Source organism: Aedes aegypti, chromosome 2, assembly GCF_002204515.2.
Source record: "Aedes aegypti strain LVP_AGWG chromosome 2, AaegL5.0 Primary Assembly, whole genome shotgun sequence".
Classification (NCBI taxonomy): Eukaryota; Metazoa; Arthropoda; class Insecta; order Diptera; family Culicidae; genus Aedes; species Aedes aegypti.
In genome coordinates this window covers 24,083,770-24,105,924 of record NC_035108.1, presented here as the reverse complement: position 1 = coordinate 24,105,924, position 22,155 = coordinate 24,083,770, and the positions used below count along the sequence as shown (strand labels likewise).

Genomic DNA, 22,155 nt, shown 5'->3' with positions numbered 1-22,155 from the left:
ACTGGTGGGATTCGAACCCACGACCCTCAGCTTGGTCGTGCTAAATAGCTGCGCGTTTACCGCTACGGCTATTTGGGCCCCAAACATATGATTGGTTTTTTATTTGTCCTAGTTAAATATTTGCCGACGTGGACTGAAAACTATCAGATTAGCAGTTATGATATTTATTTAAATTCTTGAAAAATAACAATACAAAACTAAAATGATTTGATGCACCTCCTATTATCAAAGAAATACGCTGAAGTTTAGACCTGAGACTTTGTCCATGTTGTTTGTCAAGAAACAGGTAAGAATTTAGCACAGGTTATTTAAATTAACGAGAACTTTTTTTGTAATGGAGAGGTCTACTATAGAGGTAAATATTTTTTTTTGTAAAAACTCTCTCTCCTTACCATTACAGTCACCATGACGTCAATTTCTGCCTTTTACCAACACGTGCGTCCAGTTGCTGCGCTTTGCGCATCACGAATCTTGCCCTTTGAGCTAGCTGTACCTCGCACATGGCATTTACACAACAACATGTTGAAAACGCATCGCCAATGCTCTATACCAATCCATTGAAGCGTTGTTATTCTGTTTTTTCTGTGCAGGTATTCAGCTATGCTATGACGGAGAGAGAAAGAGGCGAGGTCTTGCTCGGTCTGTCAATCCCCACAGCAGCTTGTCAGCTTGTCAAAAGAGATCAACCACAGACAGAACCAACTTCGAAAATTGTAATCATCGCAATTTAACCCATGAACCATCGAAGAAGAGTTCGTATTTTTATATATGCGAAGTAGAGAGTTAAGCCGAGAGCGAGAGACGAAGGAAGAAGAAGTTAAGTAGTGTCTGGTAGTGTGGTGGTAGAGGAAGAAGTGATTTTTTGGAAGCTGGTGCATTCGCCAGGAAGGTAGAGTGAAAATTTTGTGGTTTTATGGCGACGATGTACCTGACATGAGAATAAATGGCTTACTTTCGGTTCGCTTGGTGGTTTGAGTTTTATTACGTGTGTAACTTATGTGTTAGATTTGGAAATGTTTCAAAATTTTATACTGAGCTCGATCGAAAACATCTGTCAAACTAGTGTATGCAAGCACAATCCTGTTCCTGGGAGTAATGAAAATAAATAAATATTTTCCATATTCGTGATGTTTACCAGTTCTTTGGCTAATCTTATCGTGTCTTTTTAGAAGCTTATATGTCGCTGAAAAATTGATTGTTGATTCAAAACATTTTAGAAAGCGTTCAGTCGAAGGTGTCAATGACTCAGAAGCTAGAAAGGAGACGAGCAAGAGCATAGAAAAAATACATGAACAGCACCAACAACAACAGCAACAATGTTAACATCGTTCTGAATCTTCATTTTAGGTACCGTACAGAGAAGAAGTAACAACAACATCAATAACCAAAAGTGAAAAGGAAGAACGATACCTAAACTCATCATAACTGTTCAAGTGCCAATCACACACATTACGCTACAGCTGCGGAGACTGCTTCGGCAACAGAGCTCCACATTGTGCCAAAACGCCCAAAAGCTGCAATGATCCCAGCTGGATAGTGCAGCTCGATTCAGAAGGCTAATGGTTGCCAATCGGTCAAATGTCGAAACGTTTCCCCAAAAGCTCAAGAGAATGAGCTACGACGACGGGCCCCTCAGGTGGACAGTCTGTGCAATTCGGTTTAGGAGATAATCAGAGACAGGGCACGGGAGGGCCTTTGGCCCCAGGTGGACGAGACGGAAGGAGGACACTGTTTGGTTTTCAGGGGTTACAGAGAAGCGGAAGGAGAATGGGAAGTTGTCTGACGTGCTTCAAATCGCCACCGAATGCGACGGTGAATAGCGTGGAAGCGATCGCAGGGGTGGTGGCTGCGCCGGAAACGGCCATCACCGACACGGAAGCGGCAGTTAATGGTAATTGCTGTTGATGGGGGATACATAAAAACTTGAATCAACTTTCCCTTTATTTGGTAGAAACGGACGACCTGCTGGCGGCCAGTCCGATCAGGATGACCTCGCTCGGTTCAGAGAGAAAAAGCGGTAGTTTTAAGAAGACGATTGGATTACTTAACGGGAATATCAATGCACTGCCAGATGGTGGCAGTTTGCCAGGTTAGTACTATAGTTTAAATTGAAGTGTACTTTGCCAGAAGAGAACAAACTGCTCCAATAATATGGTTTTCTTGAAAAATCACTATTAAAAACCGACTGTTCGGAATACGAGTCTTGTTCGGAATTTGAGATAAAGTGGTACCAAAAACGAAGGACATTTTGATCAAATCGTAGATTATCTGTTCTTGGGGAAAATTATCAAAAAAGTGCAATTCAACTAAGTGTATCGCTATTTGATTTCTTGCGTATGCAATAATAGTTTTACTAAACTGTTATAGATTTATAATTATGAAATTACTTCGTGCGAAAAAGGCTGTCTTCATTTCAACGGTCTTACGGAACAAGGGTCAATGATACAATTGTCCTAAAACAGTCAACTCACCCTTACTCGATATTCCGTATCTCGATATCGAGAAAAGCTTTGGGCAAATTTTTTTGCAACATCGATGTTACTAAATCGATTTACATTTGAGCTACTGAATCTATTCACCGATTTTATCGAATCCTTCGAATCGATTTGAATCTAATTTATGTGCATTTGCATTCGATTTTAACATCTTCTAATTGAATCAATATTGAAATTCAATAAAACAGATATAATTCTTCATGACTAGCTCAAAATTTGGTTTCTTTTAAGAAATGTGCATCAATTTCAACAAACTTAATCAAATAAAAACATCGAATGAAGAAAATAGATTCATCCGGTTTAAGATGCTCTAAACATTGATTCAAAAAATCGTTTAATCCGAATGAGAATATCGATTTTTGAAGCATCGCTTAAAAATCGCCCAAGGCTGAGACGCAGCAGGCTGTGCACGCGAATGGCTGCTTTTGTTTTTTGCTGTCGCGTTTATATCGGAACCGCAAAATATTCAATTCGGCTGGCGAAGTGCTTAAACGGCTTTTGGTGCTATGCCACCTGGAAGATAATTCGAAGAAAGATGTTGCATGTGAAGTGATATTTTCTGCAGTTATAGTCCAAATTATAGCCCATGAGTTAAATACAAAGTTCCTGCAATCGCGTAGGTTTGGCTGTGTTGTCACGAGTTTGACGACGAATATTATAATTGTCTGGTGGTGCTATGCCACCCGTCATATACGGAAGAAACAACTGTTTTGTGAAATAATATTTGCGTATGCTTTCCATTACAATGTTGAGGAAATGAACCGTGTGTTTTACGTTCGCTGGATATTTGCATGCCGTAGATGAAAAAAAAGATCAGTGAGGCGCTTGGTAGGTTTCCATGGTGATGACGGCGCCGCGGACGACTTGGTTAAATTCGGTGAGATTGTTCTGGTTATGATTCGTGCTTTGATAAACTAAATGCAAGCCAATTCTAAAAAGTATATTTTAGAATTTGAAGGTGTGTTTGTATTATCATTATCCATTTGATAACGGTAATGCATACATGCAGTGCTTATTGTAAGTGAAAGTGAATTCTGAATGGACGTGTCTCTCCAGCCATTCTGAAATGGGTCACTGGATTTGCAATGGAGCTATCACTTTCTAACTCCTGGACTAAAGCTATCTGCAAAAGCAAAGTAGCATTGCAAATAGTTTTTTTCCATAATATCACTGGGGGGATGGACCTGGTGTAGGGGTTAGAACACACGCCTCTCACGCCGAGGACCTGGGATCGAATCCCATCCCCGAGATAGTCACTAAAAAATTTCAGTAGTGACGACTTCCTTCAGAAGGGAAATAAAGCCGTTGGTCCCGAAATGAACTAGCCCAGGGCTAAAAATCTCGTTAATAAAGAAATATCACTGCCGGACAGTGGGTGTTAGATGGAATATACACACACAATACACAGATCGATTCAAAATCGCCCAAGGCTTTTCGAGAACCATAGTAAAAGCTGGTTTTCATTGCTACCCCGGTGGTCCCTTGGATCACTTTCGCACTGGCTTTGTGTTCTATTACACGATACCTACCTAACTGAATGGTCTTTTCAATATCGAGTTATAGAGAGTTGACTGTAATAGATCTTAAAACATCGTTCACTATACATATAAAATAATTAAAATTGTCTATATTTAGGCGTCAGCAATGAGTAAATGTGTTTGGATTCTGGGATCTTAAATTTACGACAATCTTGGAATCGGGAATAAAGCGAAACAAATTATCCCGCACAGAACAAAATCCACAAGGTCTGCGTTGAATGCTGATTGATTAAAACATCATTTGAGTCCAGTGGTCTTGCGTAAGCAGGACACATCAGCGCTTTAAAAGCACGGCAAGGACTGCATTCTATTTGAACGGCCATCATTGAGATTGCATGCACTCACGATTAAAATCTAGGGTTCTTCTCTAGATTAGTCACTGAAGTGATCAAACACTTGGGTTAACGTGAATTTAAGATTCCTCTAACATTTAAGAATCTTCATCAACAATGCCAAAATAAAAAAAAATGTTGCCTTGAAGAAATTTTGGGTTTTTCATACTGTTTTACCCCTTTTAAATTCAAGGTTAACAAAACTTTGCGAAAGAAGTTGCATCAGGTGGTCAACGGAATCAATAACTCAATGCAATCCTGTTTCAATGTCGAACTAAATTTGAAGAATACCGTGAAAAACGCCTAAATGTTGGCAGTTACCAATGAAATTAACTCATATCTAAACATAAATTTATTTATTTAAACAAAACACGGACGAATTTTGATTACAAAACCTGTTTTTGGGATATATTTCAGACACTCAGCGTTGGGCGATTTTGAATCAATGTTCCGAAAATCGACGTTTGCTTTCCGATTAATCGATTTTTTGAATCGATGTACGGAGCACCTAAAATTGGGTGAATCGATTCTCTTCATTCGATTCTTTGATTCGATTCATTTTATTGATATCGTTAACTATTTCTTAATGAGTTTGTGGAAAAGAAATCATATTTTGAAATAATTTTGAAGCCATGAATCTGTTTGATTGATGTTCGAAACTGGTTTGATTGAAACATGTTGAAATCGAATGCAAACGCATTTTGTTTCAGTTCAAGCTTAATAAATGTCAATTTTCATTCGATTCGAATCGATTCGAAAACATCGATTCAAAGGATTCGATTGAATCGGTGAATCGATTTGGCAATTCAAATGTGAATCGATTCAGTAACATCGATGTTCTGGAAAAATTTGCCCAACGCTAATACCAATACACGCAAACAAATTTTGTTGTAAAATATACCGAATCCATGGTAGATTTAAGAACTGCACCAACGATTTTCAACCGACTACAAAAATCTGTTGAGTTTACTATAATCTGGTAAAAATCACTGAGCAATGCAGTAATTGTGACTATGTCCAAAGTAACTTCGACTACACAGTATTGTATTTCGATCCGTGACACCCACCGTACAACACAGTGTGGTCAAAAGTATAATGCCAAGCTTGTCAAATCTAGAATGTTTCGAGTCATAAATACTACAACTGTGGTTAACTAAACAGAATTCATTTTCTTGTGTAGTGATGTCGACTATGTTTTGGTAGAGTTAACAGATTAATGTAGTCGGTTGAAAATCGTTGGTGCAGTTCTTAATTTTACCATGGATTGAGTAGTTTCTACAGTAATATTCATTTCAGTGTACACTTGTTGAGAACTTAAAGTATATGGATGTATGCCAATATCACACCAACATGGTTCTGGAAATTTACTCCACAACACACAATCCGACAATAGCTAAGGTGAAGATGAATCGAAGCCAAACCTCAAAATTTCAAGAGTACAAATCTGGAGAACACCCATTTGAGCTTAAGTTTTCAACTTAAACGGATGTTTGGTTCTCCTTATTTGTGCTCTTGAAAATTTGAGGTTTGGCTTCGATTCATCTTCTCCTTAAACAAACAACGGTTTTATCAATATTTCTGCTGTTTTGGTAAGAAATAAAATCCCATGACACTGTGATCAATCTCACCCGAAATTACGGTAATATACCAAAAATCTATTATGGAACTCAAAAGATTTGTGCCACGTTATCTTAAAACGATCTCATCCTGAAATTCTTCGGAAATCACGACATAAGGAGTGTATCGAAAAGTAGTCGCAAACATTCAAAACGGAATATCTCAGAGCATAGTTCATCTTTTTAAAAACTTTTTTCACGCAAATCTTTATCATGTCATCAAATATTGAAGCAGCTAAAAAAATATTGAAAAATATGCAGTCTTAATATAAATACAACAAGGTTTATAAAGCATGGAAAATAAAATCTTGCACAAAATTACATTTTTGAAGTGTCTTCTGAAGATTCGATGATTTGTATTGAACAAAATGTATATCAAACAAAATAGGATGAAAAGCTTATTCTATCGGGAAATATGTTTACTTCACACAGCACGTAAAAAGAAATTCAAAAAAAATAAATTATTGCTCTAAAAAAGCTCAATTATTGGAACAAGGTCGGTTTTAGAAAGTCACTTTTGTTTAATCTACTTTTGAAGCTCTGTCATATACAGCGGCAATTATATAGAATAACATTTTTAGCTCACATTATTTCATAAATATGCAAAGAAACTTTTCCAATCAAAAATCAATTTTTTATTCATTACAATCGTTCGATATTACCATTAACGTGTAGAAAGAAAAAATCAAAAAACGAAGTCCTTGAAAATCGACGTTTTACGATTTTTGTATTTGCTCTCAAATGCTTGTTAATGAATTTTTCAAAATATTCTTTACACCCTGTCATGAGAGTTGTGGCACAGAATATATTAGCATAAACAAAAATATTTTTTTCTAAAAATTTTACACATTTAAAGCCTGTCCACGATAAATTTCGGACACCCAAATAATGGCAGCAAAAAAAAAGTTACTCATAATTCAACAAAAACAATTGTTTATTTCAGAATAAAAGAGTTATATCTACAAAATAAACAGTTGACAAGGATGTTAATCCTTCTTTCTGTAAAATTCTCGAACTTTTTTTTGCTGCCATTATTTGGGTGTCCGAAATTTAACGTGGACAGGCTTTATTAACATATTAATTTTTTCAGAGGTGTGCAAGATTTTCATCGACATCTGTTAGTAATTTGCAAAATTATCATGCAAAATGCCACTTTATTGAAACAATATCACCACATCATCATTTTTAAATACATTGTAAAGCATTTCTGATCAAAAAAATTTTTGTAGGTTCAACTCATTATTTTTGAGACTGATTTGAAAGTTTCCGACTACTTTTCGATACACTCCTTAGTAGTTGAAAAAAGAGTTTCACACATTCCTCAGGAATTCCACCTAGGATTCCTCTACTAGATGATTTTCTCTCGATTCTTCAAAAAAAAATTTCAATTACCATTTCAGGGTTTATTTCCCGAAATAGTTTCCAGGAGTACATCGAGTTTCTCTAACAAGTTGTGAGCAATACTTCAATGTATTTTTTTAGAATCAATCTTTGATATCCTGCCAGAATTTTCTTCAACGTACAAGTAATTGCTTCATGTTTTGTTTCAACAGATCTAGCAAAGAACTTTGCTGGGAAATCCAATGGGATTTCTCCAAGTATTTTTATTAGATGGCAGCTTCGGAAATTCTTCTGCAAATTCATTGAGATTTTTTTTCATGCATTCCTTCTCGAACTACGTCGAAAGTTTTACCCGGAAATCCGCTTCAGTCATTAGAGATTTTTTGTAAATTTGTATTTTTTTTCTGTTAACTTATTTTAGTTATACCTAAGATATTCCTTAAGAAATAGAACCTGATAAATCTCTTGATATTATTATTTATTGTAATTAACGTTGGTTTTCGCCTTTGGTGAGTTCAAACTTTCTTGAGATTCATAAAATTATTCAAGAATGCTTTTAAAAATCCAATTTTCCTTATCTCTAGGAATCCTTATGTAACCTAAAGTTAACCCAAAAACATATTAATACCTCCAAGAACTATTTTAGAGATCATCACAAAAAATTTTAAATTTTCCTTCTGGAATATTTACAGAATTACACCAATGTAAAACAATTACACCACAAAAATTACAATTAATCTGAACACTTTTTAATTTGTATCCCGCTAATTTGCACACCGTTCAGATTGGTTCAAACGTCATTTAGCTCCTGGAACGGAGTAAAGTGGAATGGAACGCTTTGGAACGGAACGCAGTATCAAAACCAAACAGTGAAAGAAGTGACCAGAAACACGTTTCCAGGGTGACTAGATGTTCAAATTAAAAATGAACCCCGATGGTTTGCATGAGGTACCTTTCAAATTAACGCTGGTGTACGGTATTCTTATAGTTAAGAAAAAAAAAACATTCAAGAATTGACCTACAAATGAATGAATCCTGTGATTTCCTCCAGAAACAATATTGTCTTTTCTCAGGAATCAATCACATATTCAAACAGAAATTCTTCCAAAGCAACAATAGGAATAATTTAAAAAAAAGTTCGGCACTTGTTCTAATGATTACTTCAGGTTTCAATATAATGTATCTATAAATACATCTAAGAATTGCATAATTCATTCTCGATACCCCAAGTAACATTAGTGACTGAATTACAGCTTATTCAGCTAAAATGCTGTTTATACAGCTTCCTTTCAGCTGAATAAACTGTCATTCAGCTACCAATGTAACCTGGAATCTTTCTTGTTGTTCTTCTTGATGTATCTAACAAGTTTCTGCAAAAAAGCAATCGGCAAGGAGAAATCCTCAAACGAGTTCCTAAAAGAATTTGGCGAGTATTTCTAGGAGGTATTCTTTGAGAAATACCTGAGTGAATTTTCGAAACTTTTTTGGTAATTCGGAGATACATGTAAAATTTATTATCGAGTCCTAGGAAAATTATCGGGAGTACTGTCTAAAGGGGTGCAGATCGTTGGGCCGACTGCCGTTAGGCCGAAAGGGTCGTTAGGCTGAAATAACATTTGAGCATTTACTACTATTTCATATGGCTAACATATTCATCAGTGTTTTTTCCTTTTTTCAATCAAAGGCTGTTCTTTCTAGTTATATTTCACAACAGATATTGTGGCTACCGAAAAGCTAAACATTACATATAATTTGCAATTGGATTAGATGGACAAATTGATGTGAAGATTTGCGAAAAAGTTACATCGGGGAGTCGTGAGTTCGATTCGCACTGAGAATCCAATCTAATCCAATTGCAAATTATATGTAATGTTTAGCTTTTCGGTAGTTGTTAAACTTCCACTCGGCTGGTTAGCCGTAAACCACGATTCATCATTAGAACTCTCGGATATTTTCGGCCTAATGACCCTTTCGGCCTGACGGAATTCGGCCTAACGGGATAGCACCTTGAAAATTCATTGACTGCAGTGCAGGAAGTACGGGTATAATTCCTAAAAAAAATTGGATGTACAATTGTTTTATTTTTAGGAATATACTTATGAGAATCAAGACAAAATTAAAGTCTTTAGGGTAGTTTACTAGCTGCAACAAAGTTTGTATAGTTCTTTAAAGCAATCAACTATAGGAAACCATTGAGGAGTTTCTGATGGAACTCATTAAGATCATTGTTGGATATATCACAAGAAAGTTTGATAAATTATACTCTAAATCTCATGTAAACATCAATTAAAACAGTGTTTTATGCAACTTTGCTAATATCTAAAAATTGTGCCTAGCTGGAAAATTTCTGAGAACGGCATTAGATTCAGCAACACAAAATCTACTAGAGACACACAATTTGATCCTTGAGACATGGGCCTTCCTTAGCCAAGTGGTTAGAGTCCGCGGCTATAAAACAATGCTGATTCGATTCCCGGTCGGTCCAGGATCTTTTCGTAATGGATGCATCCTTGACTTCCTTGACAACTTTGGCAAGGAAAGCTCTCAGCTAATAACTGTGGAAGTGCTAATAAGAACACTAAGCTGAGAAGCAGGATCTGTACCAGTGAGGATGTAATGTAAAGAAGGAGAAGAAGATAGGAACATCTTCAATGAACTGTCCAATTTGCGGAGCAACACCAAATTGTATGTCATTTGAAAATATAAGGAAGGATTTTCTCTGCAAGAAGTAGCCTTGAACTATGGAATTTCTCCTTTACATGCTAATTTGGTATGCATTTTCTTTTCCTTGTGACGCACATAGGGTGATGTGCTAGTATCCATCGTATTAAGTGTTGATCAGTGAGAACTGCAATTTTCCCAGTATTGCAGTGAATAATGCTGATACAAACCGATGCCAAACAATTCTTTCTCAAAACGGCTTTAGCATTGTACAATAACATTTTGATAAATCTTGATCTCTTTTTGGAAATAATGCAAAGAAAATGCATCTTACCATATTCTCAGTCCGTCGTATCGTTTTCAACTCCGTCGCAATCAGTTTCCAGATTCGTCTCACAACTTACGGCTCACTGTGTGTATTGAATGGTTAAAACACAACATATCAACGCTATAATAAAATGTTTTACTAGAATATATAGATCTACGGGCATCTCCCTCTATTCCTTCAGCATGATGGAATATACTAATTTCCTTTAAAATTAATTGTTCGTCATCAAAATTCAGCCCAAATATATGAACACAATTCCTTTTGACCGTACAATTATGGCATTTGCTCACAGTACAGCGAAAACAACACAATCAAAGGAACCGTATTTTTACGTCGAGCGTGTGCACACATTGATGCGCACAAGCTTTTTTTTCTCAGTACGACGGATAGAACTTTGTTTACATTCTCAATTATACGCGGCGGTTGAGGGAATTTTGTAAAATTTGGTGATTTAGTGAAGTTTTACGGCGTGTGATTGGAATGAGATCCTTCAGTGAAGAAGTACGAAGGTTTTTCATAGTGAAAATAAGTGCCCGGCGAAGTAAGTCACCCACGGGGGCAGCAAGAAACTTGTGTTGGAAAGTGGTATGACTGATGTCGATCTCTAAGCATTTCTCTCAAATCGTGTTCGTCCATGCGATTTCGGTGAAAAAGTGTAAAGTGGATAATTGAACTGAAGATATTTATCGAAATACATTAGTTTCATTGCATTTTTGGTGTACAGGTGGACGAATCATAAAAGCTTTCACAAAATTACATTTGGAAAATGAATCTATGTTGCAGTTAAGTTGGAATATCCGCCGTAGTGGAACATTTTCAGTTTGATACGACGAATAGTAGCTCTTACGACGATGTAGAACGAAACCCTACCACTTGTCATTTCTAGACAACATTTTTTACTCCTGCTTTCACGCATTTTTCACAATTATCACAATGTTTTTTTAATTGTTGAAACCATCCGGTGGCGTAGTACAATGTCAGCTAAAACACCAACACAGCATCAACAAAACAAAATCACGTGGAAATTCATTAGCAAAACCAACTAGAACCGGTCATGAACCATCACATTAAAGAAGTCTTTGATCACACGAATCGCGCTGGAATTTTTCACTATTCTATATCGAGGTTTTTTTTTCAATTTTTACATCCGAAATACAATCCGGATGGCGTAGCACCAGCCAAATCATCGGCAGAATTGCGAAAAAAGAGAGCACGAAAAAAGTGTGGCAAGCAAAACAAAACACGACCGTTCGCGGCAACGCCTACTGCGATCCTCTCGTTTTTGTGAGTTACCCTGAAGTAGAGCGAAATTGTATGATATTCGTGGATTCTATAAATGCGATTTATCTAATGACACCTCAGATGATCTCATGGACGTCGAATAGTGTTATTGTTTCCGTGATAAACCAAGAAAAAGGGAAATATAAAAAACAATGGTGTTATCATTTGAATAGAAAGAAAAAAAACAATTACCATGTCCAGGTTTCTTAAGGTGAAGATAAATCGAAGCCAAACCTCAAATTTTCAAGAGCACAAATCTGAAGAATCCATTAAAAAAAAAAAAAACACACGTTTGAATTAGAACTGCCGTAACTTTTAGCTCGGGAGTCTTGAAGTTTTTCAGTGAGGTCAATATCGTTATGGGTGGTAGGTCATTTGGCATAAAGTCGTTTGGCATAATGAGTCTGAAACTAAGAATTTCTCAATTTTTCGTTTTTACGTTTCTATAGAATCTTGTTTTGGAGTCAATTGATACAAAATGACACTTTATTCAACAATCATATGCTCTTGAATTAACTAAAAACTATTAGAAAAATTATTGCCAATAGTATTTTATTATTTGTTCTGAAATAACCCTTCTTTCAAATATTAATTCTTATTTTTAGTTTCGCTATTGGAATACATTTTTGCACTGAAGATTTTTATATATTTAGCACAAATTTACCCTTCTTTCAAACGTTCTAATTTTTGATTTTCTAAATACGATGTTACCATAGTTATAGGTATGAAAACAGTTGATTTAAAATTTCAATAAATTTCTCCTTCTTTTACGCATAAGCTGTTCTTAGGAGCAATATTTTTTAAATATTTTTTTCCGACGGACATAATGGGGGCAATCGATAACATTGATCTGCTCAAGTTATCAGCGAAAAGAGAAATCGATTACTGCAGTTACTTCGATGGGTTGTGCTATCTTTCCCCCAACGTCGTTTCCCCGAATATCCCCTTTCCCCGATTAACCCACTTCCCCGAAAAGTTTTTGGCATTCATAATTGTCGTAACTTTACACATTTCAGGGTGGTGAACAAACTGGCCATCTAATATGCAGCCTTCTTTTTTCAATTGGCGGTTCTTTCAAGTTGTACCGTTCTCAAGAGAATACTTCCTTCTTTTCATTGTTTATCGTTTTTTCTCGTTCACTATCCAGCCACTAAAGACTATTATAGCACCTTTCAAACTGCACCACTTTTCGGGGAAACGGGTCATTCGGGAAAAAGTACCACAATCACTTCGATGATTCTGAACACACTTTTTTGTCTTTTCGTTTTATTATACCGTAATAATTATTGGCGTCCATTCTTCTGTTGGTTTAATTATGAATTTTTCCTTCTTTTAAAAATAGGCTGTTCTTTATATTTATATTGTTCTTTCAAATTTTATTATTTAGTTAAGCTAAATGTTAACCACTGTTATATTTTGTTGTTTTATCAATTCTTGCGAGATGTGCTGTTAGAATGATAATTACATTAGAACCTGCCAATATTCAACATATTTTTTTTTTGCAAACGCGTAATCTCCTTCCGAGATATGCTGGAAAAATATTATTTCAGCAACAAATTTTCCATTCTCTCGATAATAGACGGTGTTTTTGGTGTACACTTCCAAAATTATAATTTATATTGAACCGTTGAAAAGTTTTGCCACAAATATTTGCTTTTAAAGATGTGTTGTTATTGAAGCTCAAATAATCTGCTCTCAAATATAGGCTATTTTTGCATTATGTCGTATTGATAGATCCTAAGATTGGAGCTTTTGATATTTTGCAAAAAAAATCCATTCTTTTATCAAGTAATTTTCATCGAGTGTACGTTCAAACTGGGACAGAGCTTGATCTGCAGCGAAATATTCTATGAGCGTTCTCTTTATGAATAACTGCAAACTTTCTTTGCCTATTTACATCAAAGATACCGTTGAACGGGGTATCTTTGATAATGCGGGTAACTTTGACAGTGCGTTACTCACCACATACTAAACAAAATATCAAAATTTCTGTTAATCGGTTAAGCAAAACGAATGCAAAACTAAAAAATATTAGTATGACACTACATGTAAGAGCTGTTTTCATTTGAATCGAGATGATTTGAGCCTTTTTATATGAATATTAAAAATTGATGGGTTTTTAACATTTTCGAAACGCTTACAAACAATCTGTTCTACGATCACTATTTGATGAAGTCATAATGAGTTCGTTACTTATCCTTGGCAGCCTAGTTGTATTAGAACATGAATTCAGATAAATATTACGTAACCCATTCAATTTTGTTCGATTTACACTCCATTATCAAAGTTACCCCAAAACAGAAAACCGACTTTCGATTATATGAAAAATTATAAATCCATTCAAAATAAATCTTTTGGCAATATATCAACTTCAATCGATTGCTAGGATGCCAGTACTTTTTTTAAAAATATTAATTATAATTCGTTAAAACAGCATGCATATATATTCAAGTTTTCTTCGAAAAAACTATCAGAGTTACCCCGTTTTACGGTACTCTATGTTCTGAGATGTAGAGACCCGTCACGAGTTTTATTTAGTAATGCTCTCGAATGTCACAACAATTTTTGAACTTCATAGCTTGGAAAATCTCTGAACGAACACCACCCTTGTTTAAGGACTGTTCATTTTATAAAGTGGACACTTTGTTTATGCTATATCTTTTTTATTTATTGATAAAATCGTAATCGGTTTTCTGTGTATCGTTGACCTATTATTCTAAAATGCTATGTAAATATAAAATCTTTGAAAATGCTTTTGGTTGAAGAGCTAAATAGTTTTTCCAAAAACTCTTAAAAAAAGCTGTCCGTCAAAGTTTAACATTATTTTTCGCAAAACAAAAATCCTTATTTTTTGAACAAATTGTATGTTTGTATCCTTTAATATTCTACTAAAGGTAAAGCTTTAAAAATATCAATTATATTCCACCATTCTATGACATTAGGTAACTTTAGTGATTTACCCATTTATGGTCAAATTTGCTGATACACCATCCTTTCACTCCCAGCAAAAGAGAAAAGTAAAACGCGTGTTCAAAACTAGTTTGGATTACTAAAGAAACTATATTAGTATAAACGAAAGCTAAATCGTGATATTAAACTACAGTCTTAAGTATAAATTTTACTGTTTATGGTAGTTTTACTAAAAAGTCTCATACTTTTAAAATCATGTACGCATATTTATCGATCTACAGCAAATTGAAAACAGTTTTCTCCGAATTTTTCAATTGGTAATCTCAGAATAACATATTATGAAAATAATATGTGGAAAATAAAATCGATTTTATTACAGCAGTGTTGCCAATTTTGATGATTGTCAATGTACTTTGATAGGTCTTCTAAGAATAAAACAATTGTGTTTCTGTTGTGCTTTGAATGTGACGTGGGGACTTACTAAGTAACTCTATGAAGGCGTAAGTTATTTTTCATATTAATACTATATTAGGACTTCCGTCAGGACGTACTTTTACACAAAAAATTCTACTCATATCAATCCCCATCAAATTTTAAAAAAATTTCTTTAAAAATATACGGGAAAATTGATTTTATTATATCTGTAAAATTGTTGCTCCAAAAATAACTTGATTTTTTCCATCAGGCTTCTGATTGATGATGCTTTCGAAGAACAAGCCTTTTTTGAAAATAGAAAATATAAATTATGGAATTTTCCAGCCAATTTCTTACAATCATTGATTTTGATAACCTCAAAAAATCGACCGATCTAATCGTTGTTCCATATTCGTGTGAAATTTAATTATTTTGGAGAATTTTTATTATCACAACATTGTTCAATACTAGTCGAATGATGTGCAAAAAAACGATTGAAATTTCATTGATTAATAAGAAAGATACAGCATGCACAAGGTGTCCACTTTATAAAATGAACAGTCCTTATAACCTACCAACAATTTTTGCTATGGGCTCGGTAGTGTTGATCTCGGTAAAAGCATAAAAATTCCGATATTCATTTTAAGTCAATTATTATGCCAAACGGCCATTATGTCAAACGACTCTATGCCAAACGACTTTATGCCAAACGGAGTACAATCATCGTTATGATATAATGTCAAATCTGATACCTTTCGATTTTTTTTTTTGAATGGGTTACGATTATTAACGGATATATTTTCAGGAATACAACGAAAATTTTCAAAAATATTTGATTTACTCACGTTTATTGAATGATGTTCCTTTTACCACCAACAGCTGTTCATTTTACTCACATAGTGCAGGTAAAATGAACATTTGCATCATTTTTTGCTAGTGATAAATATGTGAAAATTTTACTATTTCAGTAAGAATTCGTGTCGTTGCCATAGATAAAATCTCTATTTTTGATGTTGTGCGATAGAACTATACAATTTCCTCGTTTTTCTATCAGAAACAGGATGGTATCCTTACGGTGTTCATTTCCCTCTTCTCCACAGGCAAAGATCTCGCGACGCAAATCTCCGACAACGATCTGAACAAGTTGTTCGAGGAGTACAAGGACAGCCAAGAGGACGCGATTCTGTCCGAAGGCATCGAGCGACTGTGCTGTGATCTAGGTTATAAGCCGGACGATTTCGCCATCCTGGTGCTGGCCTGGCGTTTGGACGCATCGCAGATGTGTCAGTTCACCAAGTCGGAGTTCATTCAGGGCCTGCAGCAGATGAACGCCGCCAGCATCGACGACATCAAACTCCGGCTGGAGCAGATCGTCGAGAAGCTCAAAACCGACTCGGAGGAGTTCAAACTGCTGTACAGATTTACATTCCGGTTCGGGCTGGAACCGGGCCATAGGATTCTGTCCCTGGACATGGCAATCAGTCTGTGGCGGCTGGTGTTCACTGTTCACACGCCGGACATTTTGCCAAGGTGGTTGCACTTCCTCGAGCAGCACCAGAACATCCGGGGCATTCCGAAGGATACCTGGAACATGTTTCTGAACTTTGTGGAGACCTGTGATATTACACAGTACGATGACACCGAAGCGTGGCCCAGCTTATTCGATGACTTTGTCGAGTACGAACAGGAACGGCTGAAGCAGGCTGGCTTGAAGGCTTCGGAGAGTGAAGGAGTGGTGGAAGGTTCCGAGGAGGCGGCTGCTGGCGTTGAGGTCCTAGAGGACGACAACAATAATTCATAGTATTGCGATTCGAGGGCAGCGCCATCCGGCTGGTAGCGGTGATGACTCGCAATGCTCCGATTCAGGCGAACCCATACACACACACAAAACACATACATACGTTTTAATATATTTATTAACTTTTGCTGAAACTTTCTAGTGTTCGCGCGTGCGTTGAATGATCTTATTATTCTTGTTTATGTTTTCACCTGCCTGAAGTTGGAGTTTTCTTTTGCACCCAAGTCCGTCGCATTTTGAACACACTTAAGTCACATAGGAAGTCTGTTTCTTAGTTTTTTTTTTTAAATTTAAGTAAAAGAGAACAAGAAGATGCAATGCACGTTGATCATTTGTTCGACGAAACGAATTTTACTACTTTTAAGCAGTATGATTAAATTTAACACCATTATACTTGTTTTTATACTCATATAGATATCGAAATTTAGTGTAATACTATTGTAATAATTGGAAACAGAATCGATGAGGATTTATTGCTAAAAAAGCAGAAAGCATGCATTTTTCTGCGTTCGTTCCACGTACAGCCAAGTTTTTGCTATTTTCTGTAGGAAAATAAACTTTATATCAGTCAACTGATAATGGAGACGTCGATTTAGAGGAAGGAAGATTTTATGTGATTGTATGCTTAAACAGATAAGGAGCAAGTCGATAAAGCGTTAACTACAGGAGAAATTTACATGTACAAGCTTTTCGGCAAACTTAACTATAGTACGATTTTGGCTTTCGTCGCTTGAAACCGCTCTGGATTCCGGCGAACAATCAAACCTATCCGACTTTAAACGAATCAACACAGATTGTTTTTCACATTTTAGCTCAAATGTATATGAATAAATTGTAAAACAAATTAAATCGAATTAAATTAGTGAAACACATTCTCGAGGACGCTCCTTATTTATTGATGATGTGTAGTGAATGTCTAAGTTGCGCAGTGAAAGCAGAGAAAGATTAAAAAAAAAACAACTAGGCTAAATTGAAAAACGAACAACAAAAACACTACTGAACCTCTATTTAAGATAATTCTAGACAAAATGGATGAATAAAGTCGAAACATGTCATCAAAAATCAGCCCATGGTGAGTTGTTTCAATCTGCCCGAAGTTCCGTCCGAAACGCAAAGATGACAGCGACTTTGATGAGCAATCGGCAAATCCAGCGGATGACACGACGATTTAAGAAATCAATCAAGAAATGCGCGAAACGAACCGCACCGTTTCAAAAGAATTACATTCGGAACGATAATTCTCCTCACTTTTGTCAGGGTTGGTTGCATGTGGGTCTTTCGGATGAAATTATATGGTTGGAAGAATAGTGACTTGACGAAAGTCATCGTTATTGCACGCTTTATTCATTGCAGTACAGCTTCCAACTATATCCTAATCGGTGAAATTAGTGGCCTTTATTTGGTCTCAATGGCAATGCTATTAACTTTTGAGCATGTGACGAGTTTCTCAGAAGTCATCGTTACAGTCCTTGAATGAGAGTGATTCATAGGTTCGTTTGATACCAGTGCGGGGACCCGAAATTTTCATTGAGAATTTTAATTTGCTCCGAAATGCAACAATTTTAAATCGTTAACCTTCTCATTCTAGTTTCTAATAAAAAGATATAAATCAGAACTTGGGGTCTTTCGAACCGAAAATTTTGCCAGCTTGCAAAAATCAATGCGTTAGCTAATTTCAGTAATTTCCTTTGTTCAGTAAACATTTAAATTGAGATCACAGAATCAACTATTTCACGTCAAAATGCTCGGTTCTTGGCCGCATCTCTTCCGTTGTGCGCTCGATGTGCACACCGCTCGCTGCGATTCGTCGTAGAGTTGGGCAAGTTCGTGGTTTATCTTTTGCCGCCAAACACCGCTTTTAAAAACTCCAAGAGCTAACAGGTCCTCCTCGAACATAGTCGACCTTCCATCCCGTGGTGGACTTCCGGTTTTATGACCGTAATGGACTTCCCTTTTGTTCTGCTCCTCATGAACCACCTGGAAGAGAACCCCATCTACTGCTTACAAGGTGAGGCTTGACGCGATAGGCTTTGCGTACCATCATGTACTCTGTATTTGCCTTATTCACCATCAATCCCACTTTTACTGCCGCATGGTTCAGGCGGATAAGCAGGTCTGCTACCGTTTCAAATGCTCGATCGAAAATATCCATATCATCCGCGAAGCATGAAAATTGACTGGATCTGTTGAAAATCGTACCCCGGCTCTTAACACAACACCTCTTAGTGCAATATTGAACGGCAAACAAGGAAGTCACCTATTCGTAATACCGGGCGAAATTCGAATGAACTGGAGTGCATCGTTGCTCTAAATAGTCTTGTGAGCTTCTTGGGAAATCCGTTCACGTCCATCATCTTCCATAGCTCTACACGGTCAATATCATCGTACATCGCATTGCAATTGATGTAGAGATGATGCGTAGGGGCCTGGTACTCATGAAATTTCTGGAGGATACGGTCTGTTCTTCAGCGATTTTTTTGCTATAGGTAATAGACGACAGAAGATAATCTGGGATAGTACTTTGTAGATGGCGTGTAGGATAGTAATTTCACGATAGTTTTCACACTCCAGTTTACCACCTTTTCATAAATAGGGCATAGATCGACTCCTGCAAAAACTGTTCCGTCTTTCAGTCTAGTCTAGTACACGAAACTGAAGACGGCCTTACAGTTGAGGTCGAAATACGCGCATCTGTCAAAGGATACAAACTCTAGTGGAATTAAATGGTATAGTACTAAATTCGTTTTTTTTTTCATCTATTTTTTATGGTTTTTTAGATTTTGTCACACCTCTTGGCTTAAATTCAAATTTTGTCTTCCGTGTCCCTTCCGAAAGGTGAGATAGGAACAACCTCATTCCTAAAACTAAAACTCATGTGGTGTTTTTGTCGACTAAGCGAACGTCAAACATAATCAAAAGTGTAAAGGTTCATTTATGCACCCAATTTTTTTTATTAAAGTTTAAATATGATATAGCCGTTTTTTGAGCGAGAAAAATTGCTAGAGTAGTTGCAGTAACATGTCCTTTCGTGTTATTAAATAAAAACAAGATTTCATTGAGCATTCTAGGATCCTATTCATGTACAATACTGATTTCAAACTGTGTTAAGTCGACTCTAGTAAAAGACACTGACAGTAGTGGTCGAAATACGCGTATCTGTCAAAGGATACAAACTCTAGCGGAATTAAATGGTATAGTACTAAATTCTGGTTTTCATCTACTTGTGTATTACATTTTGATGAAATAAGCATGATTTCAGAGAATGAGCGGGTGTCCAGTTCGCCATCCCAAGAAACATTCGCCTATTTTAGACCCATTTATTAAGTCACTTTTCCCAACTACATACTGAATAGTTGCTTTATTATATTATTTTGCAGCTGCTACACAAACATTGTTCTGACAAATCTGGTGAAAGTATTAGGCTATTTATCATTTAGTGCTTGAAATCGTATATCGTAATGATGTTTATTCGCTAATGTAAAAAACAACATTATCGCAGTTAAATTCATCATTATGTATGACAACATTTCAATTACTTGCGTTGTTCACTCAAATTTGGAGAAATTATGAAGCGTATCCTTTTATATCAACTTTATTGTACAACTTTAAAATTATTTCATAAGCATTTATCTCAGTTTTTATTCAACTGCCATAAAATTCATTGTAAACAAATAAATGATAAAAAATTCACTTTACACTGTACTTTGAATGCAGTGTATACTTTTATCATGAATTAATTACCTGGATACTGGATTCGATCTCCAGACCTCCTCATCGTTAGCTTTTTCTTCTTGGCATTAACGTCCTTACTAAGACAGAGCCTACTTCTCAGCTTAGTGTTCGATGAGCACTTCCACAATTACTAACTGAGAGTTTTCCTTGCCAAAGTTGCCATTTCCGCATTCGTATATCGTGTGGCAGGTACGATGATACTCTATGCCCAGGGAAGTCAAGGAAATTTCCATTACGAAAAGATCCTGGACCGACCGGGATTCGAACCCAGACACAGCACGACTATGCTTTGTAGCCGCTGACTTCAACCACTCGGCTAAGGATCCATCCTGCGTCATTCTTAAAATCATATATAAGTCTTCCAGTGCCCAATATAAACCTCATGTAGCTGAATATTGATCATGCTTGAGCTTCTATTCAACAATGTTTAACCAACACGTGCTATGCTGATCAACAACTGAACAATAGTGTGGGACAAAATTTAGATTCTCGCTCCAGTCCACTTTTTGGATTGCATTCAGGTCCCATAGCAGCTGTGCAAAATTTCAGCTCGATCGGAGAAACTATATTTTAGCGCCAGCCGTTCAAAGTTTGTATGGGATTTACTATGGGAAAACTTACTTTTGCAAAGAAAAATCGACAGAGGTCACCCATTGACCTCTATCAAAATACTGAATACAGACTTCGATAGGTATTTTTACGATGAATAATATTGCCGAAGACCGCGAAACAATCCGACACTTGTGAAAAAAGATTTTTTTTCCTAAATTCTTGAAATTTTTTGAAAAATGAATGAAATTGGATTCATCCATAAGCATTGGACGGAATATTTTATCTAGTTTCGGCAACTTGCTTGACCACGTATATTTGTTTGATGTTTCTGGTTTTCTGAGCTCATGTCAAAATCACATTTTTTCTGTTGCTTGTATTTTTGTGCGACGTGAAGTTGTATTCATGTTAACGATTTTTTTTAGAAACTACAACTAATTGAAAATTCAATGCCACATTATGGTTCGTTTGGTTGGTAAATACTGCGCATGACGTACCATGTTGTTGGTACTTCGCGTACCTGAAGGAATAAAATAGACCCATTCGTGTGATGCTTAACTATCTGCCCTATCTCTAACTCCTCTTGGCAATGACCGGGTTTCGAACAACCTAAGAGAAGATCGGGTAATCATCCCAGATGAGAACTTTGGTCGTGTGCTGACAGGGAAAGCCCCCCCCCCCTGGCTTTCTTCTGTGAACCTTGAGCTTCTGTTCCCCATGTCAGGGGCGGCTGATCATCGTCCGAGTGCTAGAGAAAAACTCTAAGCTAAACTCTGCACTATTGTCCTCCAAAAAATAAGGGGAAATGGTTCTCCATAAATCTGTCAGGCCCTGCAAGCCAGCCGTAAAAATACATCATCTCAGAAACATTTATAATTGGACATGGTGTCTTTTTCATGGAACTTTATAACAAAAAAATCGGCATGTCTCTAATTTGGACCAATGAAAGACAAGATCTCCCTCTTTCATTTGATGCTAAAATGAAAATAATCCATCGGGTGGTCTAGTGCAATTTTTTTTATAAGTTTTGTTGTTTGTTATATTATATTAAATGCACCGTTAATTAATAAATTTTGGTGAAGTGAACTGTATACACGGATTTAGATGAAAATGTTGCAAAAATCTAGTGTCAATATATTGTAGATTTTAGACAGCCTAAA

At 36.3% G+C, this 22,155-nt stretch overlaps 1 protein-coding gene across 3 annotated transcripts; it reads left to right on the top strand.

Moving 5' to 3' along the window:
- Positions 1–604: 604 nt before the first annotated feature.
- Positions 605–17,769, top strand: LOC5579030 (DCN1-like protein 3). 3 transcript variants are annotated; one of them, XM_021840276.1, is made up of 4 exons: positions 605–889; positions 1,348–1,891; positions 1,952–2,089; positions 16,017–17,769. In XM_021840276.1, exons 2-4 carry the CDS (start codon positions 1,768–1,770, stop codon positions 16,715–16,717), a joined length of 963 nt encoding a protein of 320 aa, XP_021695968.1. In that variant the 5' UTR covers positions 605–889; positions 1,348–1,767; the 3' UTR covers positions 16,718–17,769. The 3 variants fall into 3 exon arrangements, with proteins under 3 accessions (XP_021695968.1, XP_001664211.1, XP_021695969.1); XM_001664161.2 differs by lacking the exon at positions 605–889 and adding an exon at positions 994–1,092; XM_021840277.1 differs by lacking the exon at positions 605–889 and adding an exon at positions 1,041–1,064.
- The last annotated feature ends 4,386 nt before the right edge of the window (positions 17,770–22,155 follow it).

Coding starts and splice junctions, on each gene's coding strand:
- LOC5579030 (XM_021840276.1), top strand. CDS start 1,768: ATGGGAAGTTGTCTGACGTGCTTCAAATCGCCACCGAATGCGACGGTG. Junction 1,892..1,951: donor CACGGAAGCGGCAGTTAATG/GTAATTGCTGTT, acceptor TTTATTTGGTAG/AAACGGACGACCTGCTGGCG. Junction 2,090..16,016: donor AGATGGTGGCAGTTTGCCAG/GTTAGTACTATA, acceptor TCTTCTCCACAG/GCAAAGATCTCGCGACGCAA.